Genomic DNA, 24,960 nt, shown 5'->3' on the forward strand with positions numbered 1-24,960 from the left:
AGGGTCCGCAAGCCTCCCCACGGCCAGATGGCCAAACCCTCCCTGGCCGCTGCCTTGGGCCGGCATCTCCTCCGTCCCTGCGGGCTCCCGGGATGCTTCTTGCTCTCCTGACGCAGGGTGACTGCCCGACCGCACCAATGCGACGAGCAGCTTGGAGGCAGCGGCTCTCCTGCTCATCTCCGCTCTGCTGCGCAGGGAGGACCACCGGGGACGTGGGTCTACAGGGGACGAACCTGCTCCAGGCTGGCAGGAGTCACCCTGGGGGGCTCGCTGCCTGCACCAAACCACAAAGACCCATTTCGGGGTCCCTCAGGGAGGGCCAGCTGAACGGAGCAGTGCCTGTTCTGCGTCACAGCCATGCTCCGGCCGGCACTGGTGCCGTGGCTGGTAGCCTTCACCCTGCCCTGCTCCGTGCCGCCAGCGCAGCCGGACCCTCGTGCCCCCCCCGAAACTGCTGCTGCTCTGTCTGGCAGTGCTGTGTCCAGTGCCCCGCCAGCCTGTGTCCTCACTGCCCGCTGCCATCCCCCTGCCACCACAGAGGTGACCTTGCAGCACCCCCTCTTCTCCACGCTGGATGCCGGCTTCTTCCCAGACCTGCCGGACATCACTGCCCTCCACCTAAGGGGCGGGGGGGGGGGGGGGGGGGGGGGGGGGAGCAGCTCCGGCCAGGCACTTCCAGGGGTCTGAGAAACCTTGACCACCTCCAGCCGAACCTCAGCCTCCTCCGTCCTGCTGCTGGCCACCCTGCAGCTCAGCAACAACCCCAGCTGACACAAAACCACCCACTGCGGCCACCATCACCCCCGCCACAACTCTGGCCACTGTCTGGGCCCCCCACCAGCCCCCCTGGCCAGGAGCCCCCAGCCCTGCCCAGCCAGCCACCTTCTTGGCAGTGGCCTGGGCTCTGCTGGAGGACTACGGGGAGGTGGAGGTGCATACCAAGCACCCAGTGCCACGTCTGCCCTTTCCCCAGGCTTTTGGGTTGTTCGCTTACCCAGCGATGATCTTGCCAGCTTTAGCTTCTGCCAAGGCTGCAGGGAGGCAGCCAGTCTTTGCTTTCTCTGCTGGGGCACAGGACATGAAGGCAGCACACTTGAACTTCCACTTGGTGGGGTTTAACCCACCTCTGCCAGGCTGGGTACTTTTGCTTTCCATTAAAGAAAAAGTTTCACCTTTGCCTGCAAGGAGCCCGATCCTATGACTACCACTACAGGGTTTCACTGCTCACAGATGCACCCAAAACTGCTCCGTGCAGACAGAGCTCTGCACTGCAGCTGCCTTGCTGGACTAAAGAAGTTCAAATTAAAAATACTTCTGACAACAGCAGTGCTTTTGGGGTGAGATGGTTGCACAAGACAGGCTGAAGCAGTACTGGAATGAATCCACATTCCTCCAGGGCACCACTGGGAAACAGTCATCCTCTGGGAGCAACTACTAATGGAAACCAGAGTTAGCAATTCCCATCCTGTTTTTTTTTTTTTTTTTCCCTAATCCTGAGGCATAAGCCAATTTTAAGGGACTTCTGAGTCCATGTGAATCTGTCTTCTGCAGAGACTGTCACTTCTACCCTCACACCCCCCTTTTTCCTATAGACATCTAATCTTGACCCTGAATCCCAGGACCAGGACAATCCTGTTTCTATATATTGTTTGCTTTAGAAAGAAACTTAGGGATCAACATCTCACGCTTGTTCTGCTACTATGGCTTGGCTACTCAAAGCTTCCCATGCAGGTTCTCACCATGACCTGGCCCACAGACCATCATGCAATCATCAGCACCATCCCTCCGACCTTCACAGGCTCTGTTGGACAGCCTTGCACCCAGGACACACTCCATGGGACCCACTGCAGACAGCCTGCTGTGAAGATTAACCCCTTGGCTTGGTCTCTGCACCACGTTCCTTTTCTCCATGACCCTCCTCCAGGGCAGAGGGACATGAAGAGCAGCAAGAGGCCAGTGAGCTGTAAGGAAAGCTACGCTAGGTTCAAGACTTACAGAAAATACAGATTCTTTTATGTCTCGGTTTTGCCCTCAAGCTCATGGCAAAACTTAACAGATTTGCTTTTGCAACAGACAGCTGAAGGAAGGGGCTGGGGTGAGGTGAAGGAGGCAGGGCTTGGCCTGCAGTGATTGAAGCTCCTGTAGGTGCAGGTACCTTCACTTCAGTTGATTTTTACAAATTTGGACACAGAGGAGTTCCAGTTTCAGTCACAGAAACTGGGCGAAAATGCACTTTGCTCTTAGCCTTAAGGCAGCCTTTTTTTAACGAGGGGACACCACTCTTACACAAAAGCCAGCACCTCCCCTGCCAGAGCAATGACAGACTGCTTTCCTGAGCCTGCTGGCTCATAGCCCCACAAAACTTCCCACAGCCACCCCAGTTTCACCAGTGGTTGCCTTGAGCAGGCCCACAACCTGAAGAAATTTAAGGAGAGAGCACATGCAAGTAGGTCTTGCGCATACCACACACTTTATTTCAGTCCAGTGCTCCAAGCCCTTTTTTCTGTCCATGCTGCCTGCACAGCCTGCGAGTTAAACACCAGCTTTTCCTGCACTTAGGCCAAGCACACGCACCCTGCCAGCTGTGGTACACATCGCCTCTCACAACAAAGGGACAGCTAACTCCATTTCCTTGACTTCTTCCTGGCACTGGCTCTATTTATACTGCACGTCGACTGTCAGGTTGGGTAAGGGAGGATGAATTGTCTCTTCCAACTGAAAACAGAGAGGGAAGGAACAACTCTTTGCTACCTAAAGAGAAAGAGATGGGTTGATTCTCAGAGGCTTGACAGAAGAGGGAGCAGGACCAGCCTGTGAGCTTGCACGCTCAGGACTGGTACAGGTAGGTGCCACAAATGTGTAGGCACATGGACAATTCTCCATACAGAGATTTAGGGGCATCTGCTACTACTCCTTCAGCACAATTAAAAAGAAAAGCACAGTCCTACCCAAGAACAATCAGCACAGCCCTAATTCTTTGTGCTCTTACACGTGCTCAGCTTTCAAACATGTGAACAGTGCACACAGTCCCAGTGTTTTGTCAAAGGGAGGAGAAAGGGAATATGTATTCCACAGGGACTTCATGGACTGTATTAATTTCCAAACCAAGCCTATTTAATTAGGAAGAGAAGGGAAAGGGACAGGGAAAAGGCAGGAAGAGGGAACACCACAGGTGATGGGAAAAAAATTTACAATAAAAATACACTTGCTCCCTTCAGCAATGGCCACCAGGGTCAGCCACACTGCATGAATATTCTAAGCCACAGCAGCAAGGGAGTAGTATATTAAAATACAAATCAGCCACACACTGCCTTCGACAAATGGACTTGAAAGAAGAAACAAGGGGGAGCACAGCTTGCCCCTCCGACCCAGCAGCAGCAGAAGGGGGTCAAGCACTCCCCTGGCCTGGAGAAGCAGGGGCAGCAGCTGCCTTCCTCCTGCGCAGTGCTGAATGCTATCAGGGAGGAGTCACAGTCCAATAAAATAAAACAAAATGCACAACTGGGTTGATCCGGATGACACCTCTTCTGGGCCCCCTGTTAGTCTTGGCACACCCTTGCCAATGCGACCAAAGTGGAGAACTCTTCTCTTCAATTCATGCAGAGCTCAGAGCAGCACTGACTTATTCTAGCATAAGCACCTGCCCTGCAGACCAGGGAGCCACTTCATGAGGCATAGAAAAAAAAATTCAGCAGGATTTGTCCAAATTTATGAAAGCAGAAGGAAGGACAGACCTCCTATGAGGGGGGGATGGGGAAAAAAGAAAAAAAAAAAAGAAAAAGAAAAGAGAAAGGACAGCATGTCTGTATGGGCTCTGGAATCCTCTCCCACCACGCAGCTCTGAGTTCTCTGCTGATGACAGTCCTATGAGGAGGGAAGGGCACAGCAGCACATCTCTTGTCTCTTACAGCTGGTGGAGCGTTTGTAAGAGCATGTGGCGAGCAAATGAACAGGAGTCAAGAGCACGGTTTGGTCTGTGGAAAGAGGAGAGAGAGAGAGATTTAAAATACTAAATTTAAGAGCTGCTTTGTACTCGACTTTGAATGAGCAAATAAACACTATTTCAAACGCACTGGGCTTGCACGCCCAAAAGCCTACATCTTTTCCCCTCGGTTATCTCTTCTGAAACCATTCCCTCATTGCTGCATGGATCACTGCTTCCCATTCAGAGCTTGCTGTGGAAAATTCTCTCTCCTTTGCTGAGTCTGACTCAGGAAGACAACGACCAAGAATCCAAACATTTATTTCCATGGGTAAAAAAAAATCAGCAGCAGATTGTTGATCTCTGCAGCCTGGTGTCTCATTTTGCGTAGAATGAAGTGGGTGGGGGTGGAAGCCCCCATCCCTCCCTTCTGGCAATGGAATTTTCCATATAGATCCACTGTTTAGAGCCCCAAAATGCAGAAGATAAGCCTGCTCATACTCAAATCTTTTCTTGCCAAGTCATCTGCTATCTATGACCCGATGGTAACTTTGGTCTTGGGGCTTTTTAAGTCTTTTAAAGAGGCAGAAGTAACCTCCTGCCCTCCCCACCCCTGAGGTCAAGTTAACACCTGACTGGCTTTGCTGGGCCACCTTTCAGGGTGCCTTACAAATAGCCCACAGAACCTGCAGAGCATCTTCTGAAAGGGCCTGGCACAGAGATGGCAATAGCGAGGTCTACCTCACACAGAATAACCTGCTCCTTGAAACCAGACGATGGTAATATACAGTCACAGCAGGGTTAACATGGGGCTAAATTGCCCTAACATTCCCATCACCTCCCAGTAATGTATATTTCTGTTTCCACAGGCTAACTGTTCTCTAAGCACCACTGACACTTCCAACAATCTGTATCCACCTATTAGGGAACTTCCACTAAAGAATTTTAATGCAATGTCTTCTACTGTTCTGAGAATGGAAATAATTAATTTTACCTCTCTCGTACCCCACCACAGCAAAACAACTTCTAATATGCAGAATTAATTAATTGAATCAATAAATTAATTAATAGCAATGAGGTCTACATAATTTGGGGAAAAAAGGTGAGCTGAAATAAAGACTGGAATATCTAGGTAGGAGCAAGAAGTTCGTCTCTGGATTTATAGTACATGGGCAATAGCTGCAGAGGTGGTTTGGTAGAGGGCTCCAAGTCTGCTGCAGTTTAACAAGGCACATCCTGGAGAAGAGTTAACCGCTTTTGCTCCCCCAAGAGCCATTCAATGCCCCACACGGAACAGACAGGACACAATTACAACTTGCCATTTATCTTCAGAGCAGCTGGGTGAGGTATTTCAGTCATCACCTTTGGAAGACCCAGCCCTGTTGGCAATGAGCAGGCTGATTCTGCCTAGGCGACTCCCCATTTTTGGAAATAGAGAACCTGAACTGCTGATGTTGACTACAGCCAAGCTCCCTCAGCCTCCACTCCTAACACCAAGCCTCCTCTAACACCAAGAGCCTCCTTACTTGCTGTGGAGTTAAATTACCTGCCACTCTGTGCTACAGATGTTGAAAGAGGCCAGTGATGTGATCCAATACAACAGCAGAGAGCAGCAAAAAAACCCCCCAAAACAACAACAAAACCCCCACCACCACCACCTCCAGCAAGTCACAAGTAGGCAGACAGCCACATACTTGCAGTGTTTCCACCTCAAAAATTACGGAAAAGCACATGTGGATTCACAGCACCCTCTTGTGTCCAAAAAAAGAAAATAAGGACTGACATCAGCAGACTAAGATGGATGCTGCTTACACAGTCCGTATCCATAATTCTATTATTATTTTTGAATGGAGAACACTACTTACATCACAAATTGTCACAAAAGAAAGGAGGAGAATGACTACTCCAGAAGCAAGCCTCTTGCAGCAAAAGGCAACAGAGCTCTAGCCTAGGCAGCTACAAGAACTTTACAGCTCTAGAAGCCTGAAGGAGCTAAGTGCAATCCAAAAGGAAAAACTTAGACAATATCACAAAAATGCATACCAGTTTGCTGCAAATGAAGGACTCATGGGTTTGACAGAGTGGAAGTAGATTTGTTGCAGAAACAGAGACCAAATGAGCTCTGCAAATTACTAGGTTATTAAACAGTTAGAGGTTTAATTCAAGGTTAGGATGTGATTTTGTTCTGACTGAATTCCAAGGAAAGACTAGGGGTGTAGGTAAGCGGTTTTAACTGGACTGTTCTCTCCAGGCAGCTGTAAAGGGTTTAACAGCTGTTCTCCTTGTTCCTTTAGGGAAAGCATTTTAAGAAATACACATATTTATAAAACACAAAGGTATATTGCTTGTATATAGTGTTGACTTCATTATGCTGCACAGGACATAAGTTTTCCTATGATAATATCACACCTTGCAACAGAGGGGTTTGCAAGTCAGAGAAAGCTTCAGCTCCAAGAATTCCATAGCACCAGGGTCACTGCAGGCTTGGCATGAGCACCCTTGCGTACCAAAGGCAGGCAGACAGATCTGCCTTCTACTGTGAGAAGCTCTTGGCTCTCACACAACTTTTACAGAACATTTAAACAAATCTCAGTCTTTCAGAGACTTTACCCTCTTGTACTTGGTAGTGAAATGCTGGCTGTGGATTCAATGGAATTTTTGTTGATGAATTCATTAAGACCAGAATTTTACTCTGATTTTGTTACATACAGCATCATCTACAGATGAAAAACATTTATTGGTATTTTGCAGGCCTAGAGCCTGGGAGAGGCCTACATACACACACACAAGGAGGGGGACAAGTGTCTTTTGTGAGCAAATTCGTTTAGAAGGACACGTCAAGTTGAGTTACAGGGCTACTCTAGGCACTGGAATCTGACATAAGCAATTAGAAGGGTCAAATGCACTGAACCAAAGTCCCTTCTTCTGTATTCCCAGCTTCGAGTGATTTAAATCCTCTGTTTGGAGGGCTGGGGCTGATAGACACTAACTGGTACTTGTTTTGATCAAGCTGGGTCTCTGCATAATTAGTGCCTGATGAAGTAAGCCATTTTCTTCACCCTTTTATTTTAGGACTGGTATTGGATCCTTACACTGTACATATCTATTTGATCAACAAGCAAGATCACAGACACAGGCAGCAGTGTAGGAAACAGCAGAAACCCAGTGATATGTCTGGACAGCTTCACACAGCAAATCCTGATACTTCTTGCTTAAACCGATCATGATTGAGTTGGAGGCGTATTTGTTCATTTGGTAAGGCATATGGTCACTGGCTTCTAACTGCCTAATTCTTAGCCTGATCAAGCCAAAGAGAGGAGACAGGAGACAAACTGTTCCACAAGAAGGGCCTCTAGGTTAGCATTTGCACATGCATAAACAAGCTAGTTACATAGTTTTGTTTTCCAAAACTGACTTTGGAAACCATGGCTGGTTGCTGGACACATACCACTGCTACACATCAGCTTTGACAGCTTCAGCCACACCAACGCTTGGAAAAAATTCTCCCCTATCACAACTGGCCTGCTTCCAATCCCAGTAGAACTAAGACTGACTACCAATATTTGACTGCATCTCTATTGCCCATGTTTTGTATTGACCACAAGTATTTGACGCCTCTGCTTTTCACCAGCAGAAGATCCCAAGCTTCAACATATTCCCCACACCAGGAAAATCAGGAAGGCTTAAGTCTTCTTCTGGAACCTGCTAAAAAGCTGCTCTCACCCTATGTGGCACACGGTCCCTGCTGAGCCAAAGAGCCACTGAGTGCCAAACAGATTTCAGACCTCTGCTGGTTTTGCTTCAAGTGACAATTTTGGACTGTTTGTCCCCTTGACTGCTGAAGTCCTTGCTCTCTTGAGGAAAGGACTATTTGGGGTGTTTTTTCTAAATCACATCAACACTTAAGTTCACACTGATTTAATCCAGAAGAGATACAGATTCCACTGCTATTGCATTATCTACGCTTTAAGACATTAAAGAAACTAAAGCTGGTGGGGGCAGGAGTTGATTCCATACCTATACCAGAAGTAACAACGTTAAATAGAGGCAGGCAGTAAAGCAGCTTCTTCAACACTTATGCTCCCAATTTAGTTCTCAAAAAAATCACTAGCCTTGTTGCTGTCACAGTAGAAACAGTTTCATTTAGGAATAAATTCAGTCTTTGTGTTTTGCACTGGTTTGATCTGCTGGTGTTCAGTGTTACACAGCATGACAATTCAGGTAGAGCTCTGCTGACCGTCATACTCAGAAGGATGATTTGGAGGGCACAGTTAGATCCAGTGTGCTCATAGTTCACTCAAGCAGTGGCTAGAAACCCACCAGGTTTCCTTAAGCTCAAAACACCTCTTCTGTGACTCCCATCAGTCTCTGCTTCAGAGTCAGTTAGTTGCAAAGCCAGCTTTCCACCATTTCTTCTTTAGGGTCAAGACTTTTTACTCTAAACCTTGCATTCTGGAGTAAGCAAGATAAAAGTAGAGGCCCATCAAACAATTAATCCTTAATTTCAGAATGGATATTTAGTGGGCTTTAACAGAACAGCTTGCAGGTAGCTATTAAGCCTCAGTTTCACTAGCTCCCACAAAGAAGGCTGCATGGCAAGTACAATACTCACTTTGTGACAAAAGCTGAGAGAACTGGGGCCAGGGATTTAGGGAAATAATCCTGCTGGACCATATGGTTCAAGGTCATGAGAATACCATAGAGGCTTGGGACAGCTTTGATCTTGTCTTCACTCTGAGAAAAGGACAAGAAGGAGGAAATCAGACAATCGCTATTTTATCTAATACACTCTAGTTCACAGAGGTAATGAATTCTCTGTTGAATGAAGTGCTGCCATACACTGTAGGAGAGAAAGCTGCTCACTAGATTAAGTGCAATGTTCCTCAAACAAAGGTAGCCAACTCCATAGCTTCCCAGCACCAGCATCTGAAATAAAGCAGCATCAAGAACATTCTAGTACTTACCAATTAGAGCCTAGTCATTGATAGCAGCAGCAATGGGGAAAGAGAAGTAATGAACTTGCAAGTGAAAAAGCCAAATCTTCTGAGGCCCCTGTGTCAAAGTGTTCTCCTAAGGAATTTCACCTGACTTTAATTCATAAAAAATTCAGTTGCCTTAATTACACAAATTTTTCGTGTATTATTCTGTAGCTCATTTTTGTACCATCTCCAGGTCTTTGGCAGGCTTCCTCCAGAACTTGATGTAGTATTCCCAGAACTGGTCTCTCAATTATGTACAAGATAAAGCTAATAGTCATCCCTATTGCTGTTGCCCTGCTTACATGATGCATAAGTTACTCTTGCTCCTAATGTGATGCTAACCTACATGTCCCAACTCTTACATTGTTTTCATTTATTTCTCCACTACCATCCCAACTAAAGCCCTTCATTCTGTAGGCAGGATCTGGACCTGTGTTTCTAGGTGTATGACCTTGTATTTCATGGTGCTAGGAATACCTGTTGCTCGTGTACTTCCAGCTATGTGGGACAGAAAATGATAGAAGCTGCTCCCTTCTCCACATATGCCTAATCCATCAACAATCCTCTATCACAGGGGACAAACAATCATCTGGCTGATCCTTAAGGGCTTTACCATCAACGCCACTTCCTGGTCTGAAAGAGTTCTTCTAGAACACAAGTCTGTAACTTGTGCCTCATGCATATTTGCAGTTTTCTATATGGGATAAGAGGTAGGTGGTATTCCCCAAAACAAGCATTCTGCAGAACAGAAACCATCTCTGGTTCTGTTGAACTGGCGAGAAGTGGAAAGCCCAGCATTGGTCCAATGTACACACAGAAAGGCTAAGCTCAATCTTAGGAAATTAAGATGTATCCAAGCATGTCAGCAGCTGTCTGCACCCCAAGCTGGATATTACCAGAAGGAAATCTATAAAATTAAGAGCAGGCAGCTACAACATAGATTACAGCTATTCTGTCGTTTAGAATTGTGTTGGTCCAAGTTTTGATTCTCAGCTTCTAGGTCCTGAGGCAGCAAGAAACATTAACCCTTGTAGCACAAGTAGGCAAAGGTGCTCCTTAAGTTTGCACACAGAACCTCTCACCAGTCATCTCACTGAAAGTAAAGCTACGGGTATTCTAATGCAATTTCCAGGTTTCCTACTGACCCTCCATCCTTTCTTGTGAGAAAGTTTATTTCCTGTAACTACATACTTGACTCTAGTATTTGGCAAATATACTCCAAAGCATGATGTTGAATGCTATTGATCATGCTACTATGCTATAGCTTCAGATGCTATTCAACCTTAGTCCTATGCACCACAAAATGCTCTACTCAACGCATTTGAACATGCATGAGTTGTTGGATATATGTTTTTGAGCCATGCTAAGAGGTTCCCTAAAGGACCACATTAACTAATAATATTGTAGATTAGACTCCTGGACATGGCTTTTTATAGACATCATAGTCCAGCAGCAGCACTCTTTCCTTACCTAACCCTCCCTGCCTTTAGGGGATGACTGAGAATGCAGAGCGTGTTAAGCAGAAGAGGTACAAAGAGCTGACACCTCCTTCATCCTAATGCAACCTTGTAATTTGCAATTTCTGCTGGACCTGCAGACTTCCATTGTCCCTGGGCATCAGGCATGCACAGGCACCCAGCTGCTTCCATGGCAACGTAATTACCCAAAACCCAGCCAGTCTGGTCTTAAACAGGCAAAACAACCATAACTTAACTCTTTCCTGCTTCCTCACCTTAAGTAGTCCCATATGGATCAAGAGGCTTGTGATAAATGCATCTGAATTAAATGTGGCAGAAGTGAAGGCTTTTCTCATCAAGGCATCTAAAAAAGAAATAAATGCATCATATTAAACAGTATAGAAAGGGATGCTGTTACGGATTTTAAGATCAAGATTGATCATACAGGACCTCAGGGAATATCAACTGTTAAAGGAGTTTTGGGAGGTAGTATCTGTTAAGATTCCAGTTGTCTTTGTGGGGACTAGGTATAATCTCTGAAACACTGAGACAAGTAAAACCCAGCCCTTAAGTACAAGGCCTGATACAAAGGGAAAAAAAAAACCAACCCCCCCCCCAAACCCCCAACAAAAACAGCAAAAAAACCCCCCAAAATTCTCACACTGCCAAGCTTCAGATGCTATTCAACCTTAGTCCTATACACCACAAAATGCTCTACTCAATGCATTTGAGCATGCATGCTATGTGCGTACATGCGTATAAGTATGATCAGATGAAGTAGACCAGCAAGAGTTAGAGCCTTGACATTGTAAAGGCCAGCAAGAATTCACCTTTCATTTGAAACCACAAGGAATGAGAACACAAAGAAAACTTGTTCAGCTGTTTTCTGGGCTCCCTCAGGGCCAATATTCTCCCACAAGCTATGGGCAAACTAGTGCTTTAGCCTCTCATGTCTACAAGGTAGGCAAGGTACCCGTTTTGACCTCTGACCATTCTGGTTTCTTGGAATGGGCAGAACCCACTAGAGCAGCTGCAGAACAGTGTCAGACCTTAACCAGGGACCTCACTGTCAGCTGATGGTTACTTCTCTGGAAGGAGAACAATTGCCAGGTTGTACCTTTCCCTTAGGAGCAGGAGTAGTAAGGAACAGCTATCGAGATAAATACATACACAAGCACACTTCAGACAACAGAAATACCCTGTGCTCCATTTTTTGTTGGAGACAACTCATTAACGGGCATGAGCCAAGGCCAGCACTAGCTCAACGAGATGCCAACTGACTATTTTTGGTTGATTGGACCCATAATCAACTGCAGAGAACAATATTACATTACTGTTTTACAGACAACAGCTAACAGTTTTACCATGTCTGTGTATTCCAAACTAAGAAATCCAAACTAGGGAAATGCACATTTGTTTGCAGTAAATCACTCTAAGTGGTCTTAAAAATAATTGATCCAGTTCTTTTGCACAATATTGATAGGTAGCTCATGTATGGGAGAACTGTACTGTTGGGGGATTTGAAAAAGATGAAAGTCAGTGGTCAGATGCCTGGGAGCATTTGGAAGTTCTTGTTTCTGAGTGAGAACACGGAGGGATACTATTAGTCCACGCAAAAAAAAAAAAAAAAAAAAAAAATCAGACCTAACCCGAATCACTGCTCCAGAATATACAGTGAGGAACAGTCCCTCGCCTGTACATTAGCTTCTGTGCCTTGTCCCATGTTGCAAGTCTCTGCTTCCTGAAGAAATTAAAGATTTTTCAGACTTGTAAGGAGAGACACTAAGAGGTCTCTCTTTACACTCTCTTAATACTACACTGGAGAGGCTACTTCCTGCAAAATGCTTTTTAAATAAACGGCCTTGAAAAAGTAACTGACCTTTGAACAGAGGACTACTGGCTATTGACAGCCTAGCATCAAGGAGATGCAATAAGGGCAGCACAGGTCCACTAAGACAGCAATTACAACTGACACTCATCATCAAGCTTTGGAAGCACAAGATACGCTAAGTTCAGAATGAATCTCTGCTTTCACTCCACACAACAGCATGGCACAGCTTGGTACTTTGTTATCTGGGGTTTCCTGCTGCCAGGGACAAAACAGTCCAATGGCCTGGCCCACAGGGGCCTTGACACTGAAGCAGGTCACACCGCAAAGTGAAGAAAGGCCCAGTCACCTGTTGTTTCATGCACTGCTGTTTTCACTGGGGCTTCATCTTTGAAGACTGAGGATATCCTTAGGAGAGCTGTAACAACTTTCTCTACATCAGATGTATCTGTCTGAAAGACAAGGGAAGAAAAAAAAAAAAAACAAAAACAAAATCAGTGGCCATTCAGTTCACTGCTCACCAGCTACAGAAGATGTGTCTCTGCTAGGGCTGTGACAAGAATTACAGCCTTCAGCTGACATCAGGTTTTCCCTTGGCCATACCACAAGGCATAAGCAACACTGTGAAGCAAAGTTATTCTGTGTAGAAGCTCTGGGCACCAGTATAGGCATTAACTGCATCATCTGCTTCCATAAGGTTCCTCGGGATCACTGGGGAGAAGATGCAAATGTAGGTCTCGAGAGAAAGTTATCACCTTTGAGGATTAAATGATTCTGAGAGACAGTCAACCACAGAAGACCACTGGCTCACCTACCTGCTGAGCTATCAGCACAGAGCACTTTGGTCCTAGTCGCAGCAGCTTCTCTGGTGATGGGAAAGCAAGGAACGTGGCAACATCCACGGGAGGAGATGGTACTGGAGTTGAATCCTGAAACAGGCAGAATCCATCTCAAGTTTACTCTTGGAAGTAAGTAAATTGGTTCAGCAGCAAAGGCACATAGGACAGGTCAGGACACAGGTACATCAGGTCAGGATTTATTCTATTTGAAAACTGTTTGAGGCTGGAATGAGCCCAGAGTTGGAATAGCCAGAATACTCTAGCGCGACTGCATGGTATTGCACGTACAAGGCTCCCACCATTTTCTGGACATGGGAAGACTTTTTCTACCCGTGTTTCTTACAACCGCTACTCAGCCTTTCCCTCCATCCATGTGTGCATATGCACACTTTAACAAAACATGTTTCCAAGTCATCCATTTTCTTTATTTCCTGCATGTTATCTCCCTGACTGTTACTACAGTGCCAGCCCACGCAGGAATGTGAACTCCCGCCAGCACACCAAGTTCAGACTCACTCCACATCTCAATTCCTCCTTTACTCTCCTCCAGCTGAGGAAACAAGAATGCATCTGGAAGTAAGCTTACTTGTGAATCAATTATCTTCTTAGGAGTCAGTGACTCCTGTTCTCCCTGTCCTCTCTCCTTCAGCTGTTGCTGTTCTTCCTCCTCCTCTTCCTCCTCCTCTTCATCTTCATCCTCCTCCTCCCCTTCATCATCTTCCTCCTCCCCTTCATCATCACTAAGGTTTGAGAGTTACATGTTACATTAATTACACACTTGTAATTCCAGTACACTGGAACTCAAACATTTTTTCAAGAACAAAAAAGCAGCCTCTCCTCAGGTCTTACTACCACAAGTACATCTCCACCTACAACAGATTAAGAGGACACTCAGGCTTCAGTCACCCTGTTGACAATGACAAGCAAAGAGTGAGGAATACAGTCAATAATTAACATTGAGATAAGTCCATCAGTGAAAATAAGACACAAGGCTTATCCTGCTTTGGAATCCCTTGACTGTGCTGCACACTCAGACCAACATCCATCTGCAGTGTTACAGTCCTTATTTTAAAACAGGTAAGTGAATGAAAGTATTGATGAAAACTGTTGGAAAACTTCTGATTTAAGTTCTGGTACCCTGCCTACCTCAAAGATCCCAGCACAGCTGCCATATTGAAGCCTTCAAGGATCTCCTGGAGCTGCTCACATCCCTCTTCTCCCAGACAGTTACCTAGGTTGACAGATGAAAGGGAGCAGACTTAACAGATGCACACAAGTTTGTTCTTGAGGATTTAGCTGTATAATCTTGTCTACCTGTTATTTCTGAAATTGAACAGTTATCAGTCATTTCTACACAACACCTTAGAGACAGCAACACAGACTCCAGCTGTCAGAATCAAACACTTGTTAAACCAAATTTCAGCAGCATTACATGATGGTTGGAAACAAACCAATCCCCTAATTTTTCAGAGTGTCTTTGAGAGACTTCCTGCTAGTTCTATAAAGAGCTCTTGTTCTCAGTGATTCTAAAACAAAGACACATGGCACAGTACCACCAAAATGCAGTGACCCAAGGTATGAACAGCAAAAGCCAACACTGGTCAAAGTTCTCCCACTCTTCTGCATAGATGCACACAGAGGGTTTTGTTTGCAAGTATGAAATATCTGATATCACAATGAACAATTTAAAAAGTTTTACTGAAGACAAGTATAGGTATCAGTTTAATCTTTCCACCTTACGAGATGTACCAAAACTGCTTAACTTTAACAATTAACTGAGTTCATGGCTTAAGAAAACTTTCAGGATCTAACTGCTTCCTGTCCTGAGGTCATCCAAGTTTGGCTACTCTGAGTACCATTTTTTAAATGCTGACAGTTGCAAGACTAGAATATGTGATACTGTCAACATTCTTCCTAGTGGTTTCTTGTTGGGATCAGACTAGACATACTTTGACCTAGCAAACTTACATACCATTGAGATCCAACTTCTCCAACTCTGCCTTATCTTCAATAGCTTCAGCAACAGTCAGAGCAGCATCTCGTTTGATCTCACAGAAGGACAAATTCAGTTCCTAAGAAACAGAAGAACATTTCTTTGCAGAATTCCTATTAACATCCATCATCTCCATAAGCTTCACGTGCTCACAAGTGTTCTGGAAAGAATCTCATTAGAAGAGGCTCTTAGCAAAAAAAAAAAAAAAAATTATTTTTAATTGGAAATAAATAAAACCTGACACATACTCCTACTTCATATATCTAAAAGGGGCATTTTGAAAGATAGTATTGTAAAGAGCAGCACTGCTGAAAGTAACCACTTTACTAGAATAGCCACAGAGACCAGAGCATTTTGACTGCTCACCAAAAAGGTAGCAGACATTTAAGTACATAGCAACCAGCTAACTGGAGATCCTCACTTATTCAAGGGTCACAAGAGCATTCCAGAATTCACACACCAGCAAGTCTTACTGAAGAAGGGTAGCTACTATACTAAATGGACTGCACATTTGCTTTTGAACAATTACATTGCAAATTAAGGCCTTCAAAACACAAACTGTGAGTGGTACTATTTCTGATAAACACAGCCAGCAGAGAAACAGTGTGGACAGACTAGTAAGAGTAAAGTTATTCAACAGCCAGGCACCATCCCCCACCATTCCACACTGTGCTCAATCAATCCTTTCCTGAGAAGAGATTTAATATTAACAGCAAAAGGGAAGCAGTCCTTGAACAGAATGAATCAGCTATGATTGCTTCATGCTACCCTCCCTTAACCACTTCTGCTCTAGAAAAAAAAAGGATTTAACCTCTGGCTGTTCGTCTCAATACCCCCATCAGAACCCTTACTTAAGTTTTCCTGGGAGATTCAGACATAAGCTCCAGTAGAACCAGCAGAAGCCTGAGCAAGGGACCTGAACACCACAAAGCACCTACTTCTTTCTGTACCAGGTTCATATATGTAAATAAATATTAACACTTAGCTGAATTTTTGTCTTTGACTGTAAGCTTGCAAGATTAGGAATTATGTGTTCAGCATCTGTCCCAGTGCAGTTGTGACCCATGGCAGGTGTTTCTAGAGATCCTAGTTTACATACATTACTGACTGGACTTGGGCCTGTCTAGAATGTTGTCAAACGCAAGTCCTGTGCAAATACTGATGTAGGAGGCTGTGATATTGCCAAAAACCTAAAAATATTTGGACCTTTGATACATGCACTAACAAATAAAGAGCATTAGCTGTATGAACTCTGAAATGCTGAAGAGATGACAAGCTGTTCATGATAAGGAACGTACCAGTCCCCACTCATGACCCTCTGAGAGGTTCTAAAGTCAGATACTTCCATTACCAGATTTCTTGAATAGCACTTGCTCTGCTGAACCAACAGCTTCAAAAACATCAAGTGGAGTCTAAACAGATCACTGGTACATCTCCATGTAGAATAGTCTTAGCTGGATGTGGCAATGCCACTGATTTACAGTACAGCTTATTGCTTTTGAGTTGTGAGCACAGAGCCTGCACTGAAATGAATCCCACTTTAAAATAATCAGTAGTGCTAGGAGAATGGACAGAAAACCAGGAAATGGGAAACAAAGCATTTTCAAAAGAGATTCAAAGCTGAACACCAAGACGACAATACCTTTAATTTATGAAGCCCTTCTTTAACAGCATCAGCAATAGCAACAGCACCCTTCGAACGCACCAGGCAGTCTCCAAAGTTGATCACTTCAATCTGCCGAAGCGCCTTCAGAGTCTGCAAGGCAGCACAAATTTCAAAGTACAGACTTGCAAGGAAATGAATGTCCTATCACTCCTGGAAGGTCATCTTTCCCACCGCAGCATGTCATGTGGCTCCACCAACCCAGAGGTGCTAATGCTAACTGTATTTGAGGTGACTGGGAGGCAGAAGACAAACCCAAAGCAGCTTAGAACGACTCACCTCTGCCATGGCCACAGCTCCTTTCTCTGTGAAGGTGTTGTCATTCAAGTTTATAACCTTAAGCAGTGGGTTGATAGCAAAGGCCTGGGCCAGTGCCGTGATGCCAGGATGATTAATTCCATTCTGTGGCATATGGACCTCTTCTAGAGTCCCAATGATCTGGGAAAGGATGCAGATGAAAAAAAAGCTGTTAGAAGACATAGTTCAACTCCAGATTATAGTGTTCTATTCTAGGATTTGCTTAAAATTGTTTTCCTCCAACTCAAAACTCCATTAGCTCTTCTACATAGAACTATTTACCAGGAATTATGTCACTAATCCAAGTGAAATTGCAGGCTCATGGCAAGCATCAGATTAATATAAAGCCCCCAATTCTAAGAGTCACAAGTAGTATCTTCCCCCTGCGTCTGCTCTAGGATACCTTAAAACAAGAGTTCTTCACCTGTGGTTCAACAACACTGAAACAGACCAAGCAGCATTACTGGATACAATATTTTTTAAATTAAGATCTACATTTCACCCTGACTGCAGAAGCAAACCCGTAAGAAAATTAGTATGAACAGTTTATGGACTAAACAGCATGTCACAAAACACAATAATGAATCCCATTTTGGTAGTGCCATTCAGTCTGAATTCCTCAAGAATCACTTTGTTATGTGCCTCTCAAGTATTTAAGAAGTCTTATTTTTGCCATGATTGCCGATTAGTCAAAATCACATCCAGACAGCTCTTTACAAAAAAGAACAACCTATAACCTGTGATATCATTGTTAATATACCTGAAAATACGCATTCTAATTCAGAAATTGCTTTTAGCAGCAGTGGAGGAAGGAAAAGGAAACTAGATAGCCCCAAACACAGTGAATTCTCTTCATCCAACAAAAGCGCAAGTTGGCCAGTGACAGCTAGAGAAAGCTAGGCACCACTTAGAGACCTCACAGGATGATCCTAGCGAAAACACTAGGTTGCTTTTGCCAGATGATTAAACAACTAGGCAGAGAGGCACTCAAGAGGTCAACTGGTACACCTACCCTAGTGCCAGATAACCTCCCTTAGCACAGAGGGAGAAAAAGGAATAGGACTACTATTAATCTACTCAGGAGACGCCTATTTCTCCCTCAAGTAACTAATTTACACAGCCACTAGTTATGTGTTTGGAAACTTACACCACAAACATTCAGTCATCAGTTCTAATTGCACTTGTTGAAGACTCCAGTTTCAGCAGCAAACATCACAACTTTAGTAAACCAACAATCAGGCCCTGCCTCCAAGGTGAGGCAAGCCCTGTATGCATTATCTTTAACATTAGCACTTAAGCACACCTTGCTCCAATTTGCTGTCAAGAAGCTCTGGTTTGCTACTTACCCCAAAGGCTTCAGCCAGGGCAGTGGCACCATCATTCTCCAGACGGTTTCTGCCAGCCACAAATATTTTCAAAGCAAGCGGCTTGCCCTGGGCACTTGATTTCCTGTGACACTCTTTCAGAGCGGCTGCCAATATCTAGAGATAAAGCAAGCAGTTTATACTACCTCAGCATCTCATTCTGAAGGAATCCAAATGTGTTTTGTATATCCAGCTCTAGAACTGGACGATCACCAACCCTTCCAACCTCAACCATTCTGTGATTCGGTGTAGGCCAGTCTGGAGCCAAGTCCTGGCTCTGATCTCATTCCCAAAAAGGAGACAACCCTTACCTTGCCACCACCAATGCCCATGCCACAGTTATTGAGCTTGAGTTCCTGCAGAGTGTAGCACGCGGGGCTCTTCAGCAGTGCCTCAAAGCCACGCACACCATCTGGGCCAAAGGCATTGTCACTCAGGTCCAGCTCCACCAGTTGGGCTCCAGCAGTGATGAGTGCATCCCCCAAAGAGATCTGTAAGGAAACAGATGGCAGTGGGTGGGAAGGAGGGAGGGAGGGAGTGGATTGACTTTTAGTGACAGCATCACTGCAGTGGCTAGGTATGGCAGTGATGCTGCAAAAAATTTCCACTTTGAAGACATTCAGCAAAGCTGCATAGGGAAATAAAACTTTACAGCTAAAGCCAGAGAAGAAGTTGTGCAAATTAAGCCAAAGATAACCATAAGGCAGTTACCAAGAAGTTATCCCATCCCTTTAGGTCAAATGCTCATTTTTCAAAGTGAGTTTCCCACTCTACACTGCTAAAAGAAATATTGTTCTCATTCTGTTGAGTTTATCATGTTCTTGCTTCACAGGACTCAAGGCGGTAGGGAGTTCCGAATGCTCTTGGAAGAGATGGCCTTATGCTTTTATTTAGAAAGCTTAGTTCCCATTCTATCCATCAGGTCATGAGGATGTCTTCCCCAGTGACAAGGTTCTTCACTAGCATGGACCTGCATTTGGCCTTTTATCAACTCTTCTCCACCACATACAGAAGGAGCAAAAAAGAATCACTTGCCTATTCTGAGACACTTAGTGTTAACAACGTAGAGAAAGATCAACTCTGTGCTAAAAAACATACTCCCACAAAAAGCATGACAGGTGAGAAAAGAAGTTATATTTGTCAGAAGTCTCAGATCTAGTTTTTACTTACCAAAGCAGGAGGGATCTCAGACCTTAGTCTCCCTGTGAACATGTCACTCCAGTGACACCTCTAAAATAAGAAACATACAGATAGAAACCATTAAAATATTTAGGACAACATAGTTGTACAGAGGTTTACACATACAAGCTACATTACATCACGGGGGACAGCTTAATACCGTCTCCCTTCCTTTGGGCTTGTCATTTGATTGTACTAAAGTGCTACAAGAACTAACATTACAATTATTTCACTTGTAAGGACATAAAGCCACTGAAGTGCACATTGTAAATAACACAAGAATTTTTGCTTGCATTCAAGCTGGAATTCTTTTCTGCCGAGAAAATTACCACAGGAAAAAGAAGCAGGAAATTGAAGGATACATAGAAATGCATGTTTTACTAAGGTATGGAGCTCAACAATCTGAACTTACTTGAAAAGCCACACCTGGGTGATTAACACGAATCAATGTTTCATACTCCTCTCCTGCAAAGGACAGTGCCTCTAGCAGCGCAGCATCCTCCTAACATTAGGCTAGAACAGTAGCAGGGAAGCATAGCTTGGACATGGAAAAACCTCCTGATGCATTTCCTCCATTATTTCTTCCCTATTCAGGCATTCTCTGAAGACTTATTCTTCAGAAGATCTGATCATTCTCCAGAAGATATGACCCAGCTTTTCCATTAGAACTTAAGTTTTGTTGCCACAGTTCTTTGTTTACAGATCCCACCTCTGCAGAGAGGCTCTTCCTTGCACAGCTTCCCAGCTTTACGATTGGAAGCCTTCTGAACAGGAACGGTTAGGAATGCAGAAAATGTTCCCATTATCCCAAAGTCCCCATGTTCTGCCATATTTTCATATGGTTGTTCCTCCTACTGGAAGAACCACAAAGCAAGCTTTGGGGCTAACTCAAGGCACACTACTGCAGGAAGAGTATTCTCTACATTACTTCTTCCCTTTCACCACCACCCACTTGAGGATCTCACCTTGAGCTCCGATTTCTTCTCCAAGGCTTTGGCAATGACCTTTGCTGCCTCCACACCCACTGTGTTGCCTTCCAGACGCAGTGCTTCCAGGCCATCAAATTCCTCAATTTGCTTGATCACTTCTTCAGCTGCAAAAAGCAGATAGCCTAGTTGGCCTTTTAACTGTCATCTCGGGTACCACAGTAACACTCCGATGCAGCAATACTCGCTCAACTCTACTCTTAGTGAAAACAGCTGAGCAATGTTATCTGAAAGAATCCTGAAACAGCAGTGGAGAACAGAGCTAAAATGTCAGGTCACTAGAGAGAACGTTCTCCATTCCCCACCCTGCCTTTTCATAATCTATCTCTAGTTCTATTCTCTGATAGCCATCCTCCTATTTGCAAAAGTAAGTTTCCTTACATACTCCTAAGTAAGATTCCTCTGCCATTCAGCACATGGTTTAGGAGCAAGAGTGCATGTGCCTACAAAGATGCAAGGACTAAGCTAAAAGTTAATGGGAATTGGTGCCACAGCAACAGGAAGAAGTTCCCACTGACTGACAAAAGTAGATGCCCGTTTAGCAAATACGTCAGGGTGGAACAATTTAACTCAAGGGTAATCCTATGCAAGACACAGGAGCAGGCTGCAGACTCTCTTCTGTCACTGGGCTCTTGCTATCATTCCCAAGCTCCAAAGCCTTTCCCCATAGCTCAGTGGCTTTGCACTACATTGAAATTTTTTACAATGAGGGTGGTGAAACACTGGAACAGGTTGCCCAGAGAGGTAGTAGATGCCCCATTCCTGGAAACATTCAAGGCCAGGCTGGACGGGGCTCTGAGCAACCTGATCTAGCAGAAGATGTCCCTGCTCATGGCAGGGGGGGTTGGACTAGAAGACTTTTAAAGGTCCCTTCCAACCCAAACTATTCTATGATTCAGAGATACTAAAATGGCATATAAAAAACCATCACCTTTGGAATCAGTAAAAAAGGTATGCACTATAGCGAATAATCTATAGCAAATATATACATATTCTCCAGATATTTACTACATTAGCAGCCACTGCAAGACGTTTTTAATTGGGAAACAGACATATACCAGCAAGAGGTATTCCAGGGAAAAAAACCAAACAAACAAACAAACAAGAGTCTAACCAATCCATCAGAATTTGGGAAGAAACTGAACTATTGCAGTGGACTAACATATCAGCCCATTCCTCTTTGCAAGTCTTTGAAGCATCTACTTGTTCCAAGTGCTGTCATGCACTTGCTTACTCTTTTTAAAAGGAGCACTGACTTCTAACGCACAGTGACTGCCAAAAGCACTTGGAAAGAACAGCAAGAAAACAAGAATCACACACCAGAGACCCAAATCCCAATTCTGCCAGCTGTAGCACTGCCAGCATAGCAGGTCAAAGCAGGGTACAAGAAGGGAAGGAAGTGTCTCTATCAGAAGCAGCTGTAGGTGAAAGACCCTTCCATCACAGCTAATATTATGGCAGCTTGGCCATGCAGGATTAGCAGGAGGTTTACCACAGGACTTTAGAATTTCAGGGAGACACTTCCCAAACACAAGGGTATTTTCTCTTACCATCTTCAGCTGTATTGAGTTTAAGGCTCTGGCCTTTGAAGCTCAATTGTCCACCACCCACTTTCGTTTTGGCAAGTGACTCCGCAAGCTTAGTGATGTCTTCTGATGCCATTTTCCTGCTTTTCCAAATGTTAAGAGCTGTCAATTAAAAGAAACTGTCAACATAAAAAAAGCAAACTACAATACATAATCTGTATGAATAATCATATTTATTTGAACACTAATGTGTTTTTTGTTCCTGAGATACTGAGTTTTCAGTGTCATTAGTGTTTTCCCCATAGCTCACTTATGACAGCTAGGCTAGATTAATATTCCAAAGCCAGCCAGTCAGGTGGTGTTGATTCTTCCAATACTGACGAGACTTGGGTTTTGATGGAATTGTTATACTTCATAAATAATCGGTAGCTAAAGCTATGGATTAAGGCCACATTAAAACATTTTACTCTTTCCGCAATGCTTTTACAATTAAAATGTGACATTCCTCTCTCCCCAAACCCCATCCTTTAATTATACACACTGCACATTTCCCCTGTTCTCCAACGCAAGCTAGAATGAACACAACTGTTTTTTTCTTTTCAGTGATATCCCCAGTAGTGGCCTCGTCAGCACAGTTCCAGAACCACCGAGTTGCTGAAAACATCATGTGTGTTGCATACAAAACTCTCTCTCAAGTTTATCGGTTCTCTTTCTTTTCGGATGTCCCACACAGATTTATCACACACATTAAACAGGATGATCTTACACTGATGATGAATTAGCAACCATTTTGCCTTGAGGCACAAGTTTGAAGCTAGCCATGCCTAGTAGCATCTGCGTACCATTATTTAATGAATATCAATCACTGTGTGAAGTAACTGGCCTCCATTCATTCAGCAGGATAAATAGAGCATGTTTCTTATCCCAGCACCTCTGCTGGGATAAAAGACTACACACAACTAGCGCTTAGAAGCAACATACTTAGAAAACAGACTTCTGGTATCAGTTGGGATGAAGGTTCATTCCTACAACAGAAAACTGGTTCCCTTCCATTCTTGTCTGACTTAGAAGTGGGCCCACACTCTTGCAGCTCTTTGAGCTCAACAGCACTGGTTTCAAAACACCCCCTAAGCGAAAGTTGTACGTACATCCTTTCCTCCTGATGGCTAGCTGTGAAGTATTTGCCTTCAGCTTCCCCACGGTACAGCTTCTCTTCAGCTTTCGTTAACTTCAGTATTGCTTTTGGACACAGGGGGAATGAAACCATCCCCAAGGTTGATCAACATCACTTCTCTAGGATGACTGTCCTCTCAAGTAGGTGCTACCAGGAGAAACATGCTCACACAACTTACTCTACCCCTACCAGGCCACACAGACACCAGACTGATGGACATTCCCAACCTCTGCCAATCCAACACCGAGAAGGGAGAAAGAGAAGACATCCTCCAACCCGTGAAGGCTTTACCAGACAGGAACAAAAGTTAGGATCCAAAGAAGTCAGTCAGCTCACCCAGTTCAATTATCAACTTTACTTTTAAATACCTCATCACTCTACTGTTTAAAAAACGAGTTCTGTTCCACTATGATGCTCTTCTATACTCTACATGTGTACTCAGTCCCTTCGCTTCTCTTTCCCTTAAATCCCTTTTACTGTCTTCGTCTTACACACAGGCTACTTCCTAATTTCAACATAAGAATTCATCATCGCATCCTGAAGCATGTTTTATTGCAAACACGTCAGTCACACCGAACTGTGAACCTACCAGAGGTCTCTTCGCTGCTAGTTCGTCTGCACAGAAAGATTTAAAAAAAAAAAAAAAATTGAAGAGTTAGTACGCTTGGTGAATAAAAACAAGATCTGGAAATGGCTGAAGAGAGGCTACCTCGTTACTTAAAGACTGTACGAAGCCGTACGCTTCTCGACGGTCAAAAAAGTTGGTTCGGCCGAACGCTTTATTTACAACAGTGTGCCCACGCCAACAGACAACACACCGGCTACCTGCTGCGCTCTCCCACGGAGGAGCCTGGCTCTGCTCTGCTCTCCCGGCAGCGGAGGGCCCGGCTCCCGGCTCCGCCGGGTGACAGCTCCCTCCCGGCGCCGGCCGAGGGCTCCTCTCTTCCCCCGAGGGAGCTGCTCTCCGCGGCGGCCCCCGTGACACACACCCCCCCCGCCATAACCGGCCCCGTCAGACGGCGGCGATCGCCCCCCCCCTTCCCCTTCCCCTCTTCCCGCCGCAGGCGCGGGCGGCCGCCGCCGTGCCGCCGGGCGTGGAGGGGTCTCCCGTGACCTGCATCCACGAGCGGGGTTACCCTCGCCTCCGCGTGGGAGCGCCGCGCGAGGAGCCGGGCCGGCGGGAAGCGGCGGCGGCGTGTTAGTCCGCGGGATGGCCTCGCCTCACGCACAGCCCCCTCCCCCGGCCACCAACGGCGGCGGCTGCCGCCTCCCCGCCGCCTCCCCTCCACTCCGCTTCCCCTCACCTCCGCGCCGGGACGGATCCGGCGCCGCCGCCCGCCGCTGGTCTGCCGGTGGAAGGGGGGGCGGGGGGGGGGGCGATGGAGCGGGGCCGGCCCGAGCCCGCACGCCGCTGCCGGGGACGATGAGGGAGGGGCGGGCGGGGGAGGCGGAGGATTTGAAAACCGGCAGTTTTGCTCTCCCCTCCGGGATTGGCTGCGCGGCGTGACGTCAGAGGGGACCCGCCCCGCCCCGCCTCGCCCCGCCGGTGCTGACGGCCGGCGTGCCGCAGCCGGCCGGCCTCCACCGCGCGTGGGCGGGGCTACGGGGCGGTCAGCCGCGGGGCACGCCGGGACGTGTAGTCCGGTGGGAGGGGGGAGTACCCGGCATGCTTCGCGCGGAGCCACCCCCATGAGGTGGCGACCGGGGCCGCGGCCTTCGCCCTCTCCTTTCGTCCTCTCCCACTCTTCCACCC

At 45.6% G+C, this 24,960-nt stretch overlaps 1 protein-coding gene across 2 annotated transcripts; it reads right to left on the minus strand.

Moving 5' to 3' along the window:
- Positions 1-2,451: 2,451 nt before the first annotated feature.
- Positions 2,452-24,621, minus strand: RANGAP1 (Ran GTPase activating protein 1). 2 transcript variants are annotated; one of them, XM_052790171.1, is made up of 17 exons: positions 24,512-24,603; positions 23,797-23,822; positions 22,058-22,195; positions 20,487-20,614; positions 19,513-19,572; positions 18,654-18,833; positions 18,325-18,459; positions 16,961-17,119; positions 16,661-16,774; positions 14,998-15,097; positions 14,172-14,256; positions 13,612-13,765; positions 13,002-13,115; positions 12,536-12,638; positions 10,634-10,722; positions 8,535-8,656; positions 2,452-3,974 (listed from the first exon to the last, which is right to left on the minus strand). In XM_052790171.1, the coding sequence occupies exons 3-17, from the start codon at positions 22,167-22,169 to the stop codon at positions 3,905-3,907; spliced, it is 1,725 nt and encodes a 574-aa protein (XP_052646131.1). In that variant the 5' UTR covers positions 22,170-22,195; positions 23,797-23,822; positions 24,512-24,603; the 3' UTR covers positions 2,452-3,904. The 2 variants fall into 2 exon arrangements, with proteins under 2 accessions (XP_052646131.1, XP_052646130.1); XM_052790170.1 differs by lacking the exon at positions 23,797-23,822 and having other exon boundaries at positions 24,512-24,621.
- Between the last annotated feature and the right edge of the window lie 339 nt (positions 24,622-24,960).

This window comes from Harpia harpyja, chromosome 6 (genome assembly GCF_026419915.1).
Source record: "Harpia harpyja isolate bHarHar1 chromosome 6, bHarHar1 primary haplotype, whole genome shotgun sequence".
Lineage (NCBI taxonomy): Eukaryota > Metazoa > Chordata > Aves > Accipitriformes > Accipitridae > Harpia > Harpia harpyja.

Excerpts from the sequence above, each read along its gene's own strand:
- RANGAP1 (XM_052790170.1), bottom strand. The coding sequence starts at position 22,169 with ATGGCATCAGAAGACATCACTAAGCTTGCGGAGTCACTTGCCAAAACG. Across the intron at positions 16,775-16,960 it reads GAGCTGTGGCCATGGCAGAG|ACTCTGAAGGCGCTTCGGCA; the intron begins GTGAGTCGTTCT and ends GCTGCCTTGCAG. Across the intron at positions 13,766-14,171 it reads GCTGTGCTGGGATCTTTGAG|TGATGATGAAGGGGAGGAGG; the intron begins GTAGGCAGGGTA and ends CTCAAACCTTAG.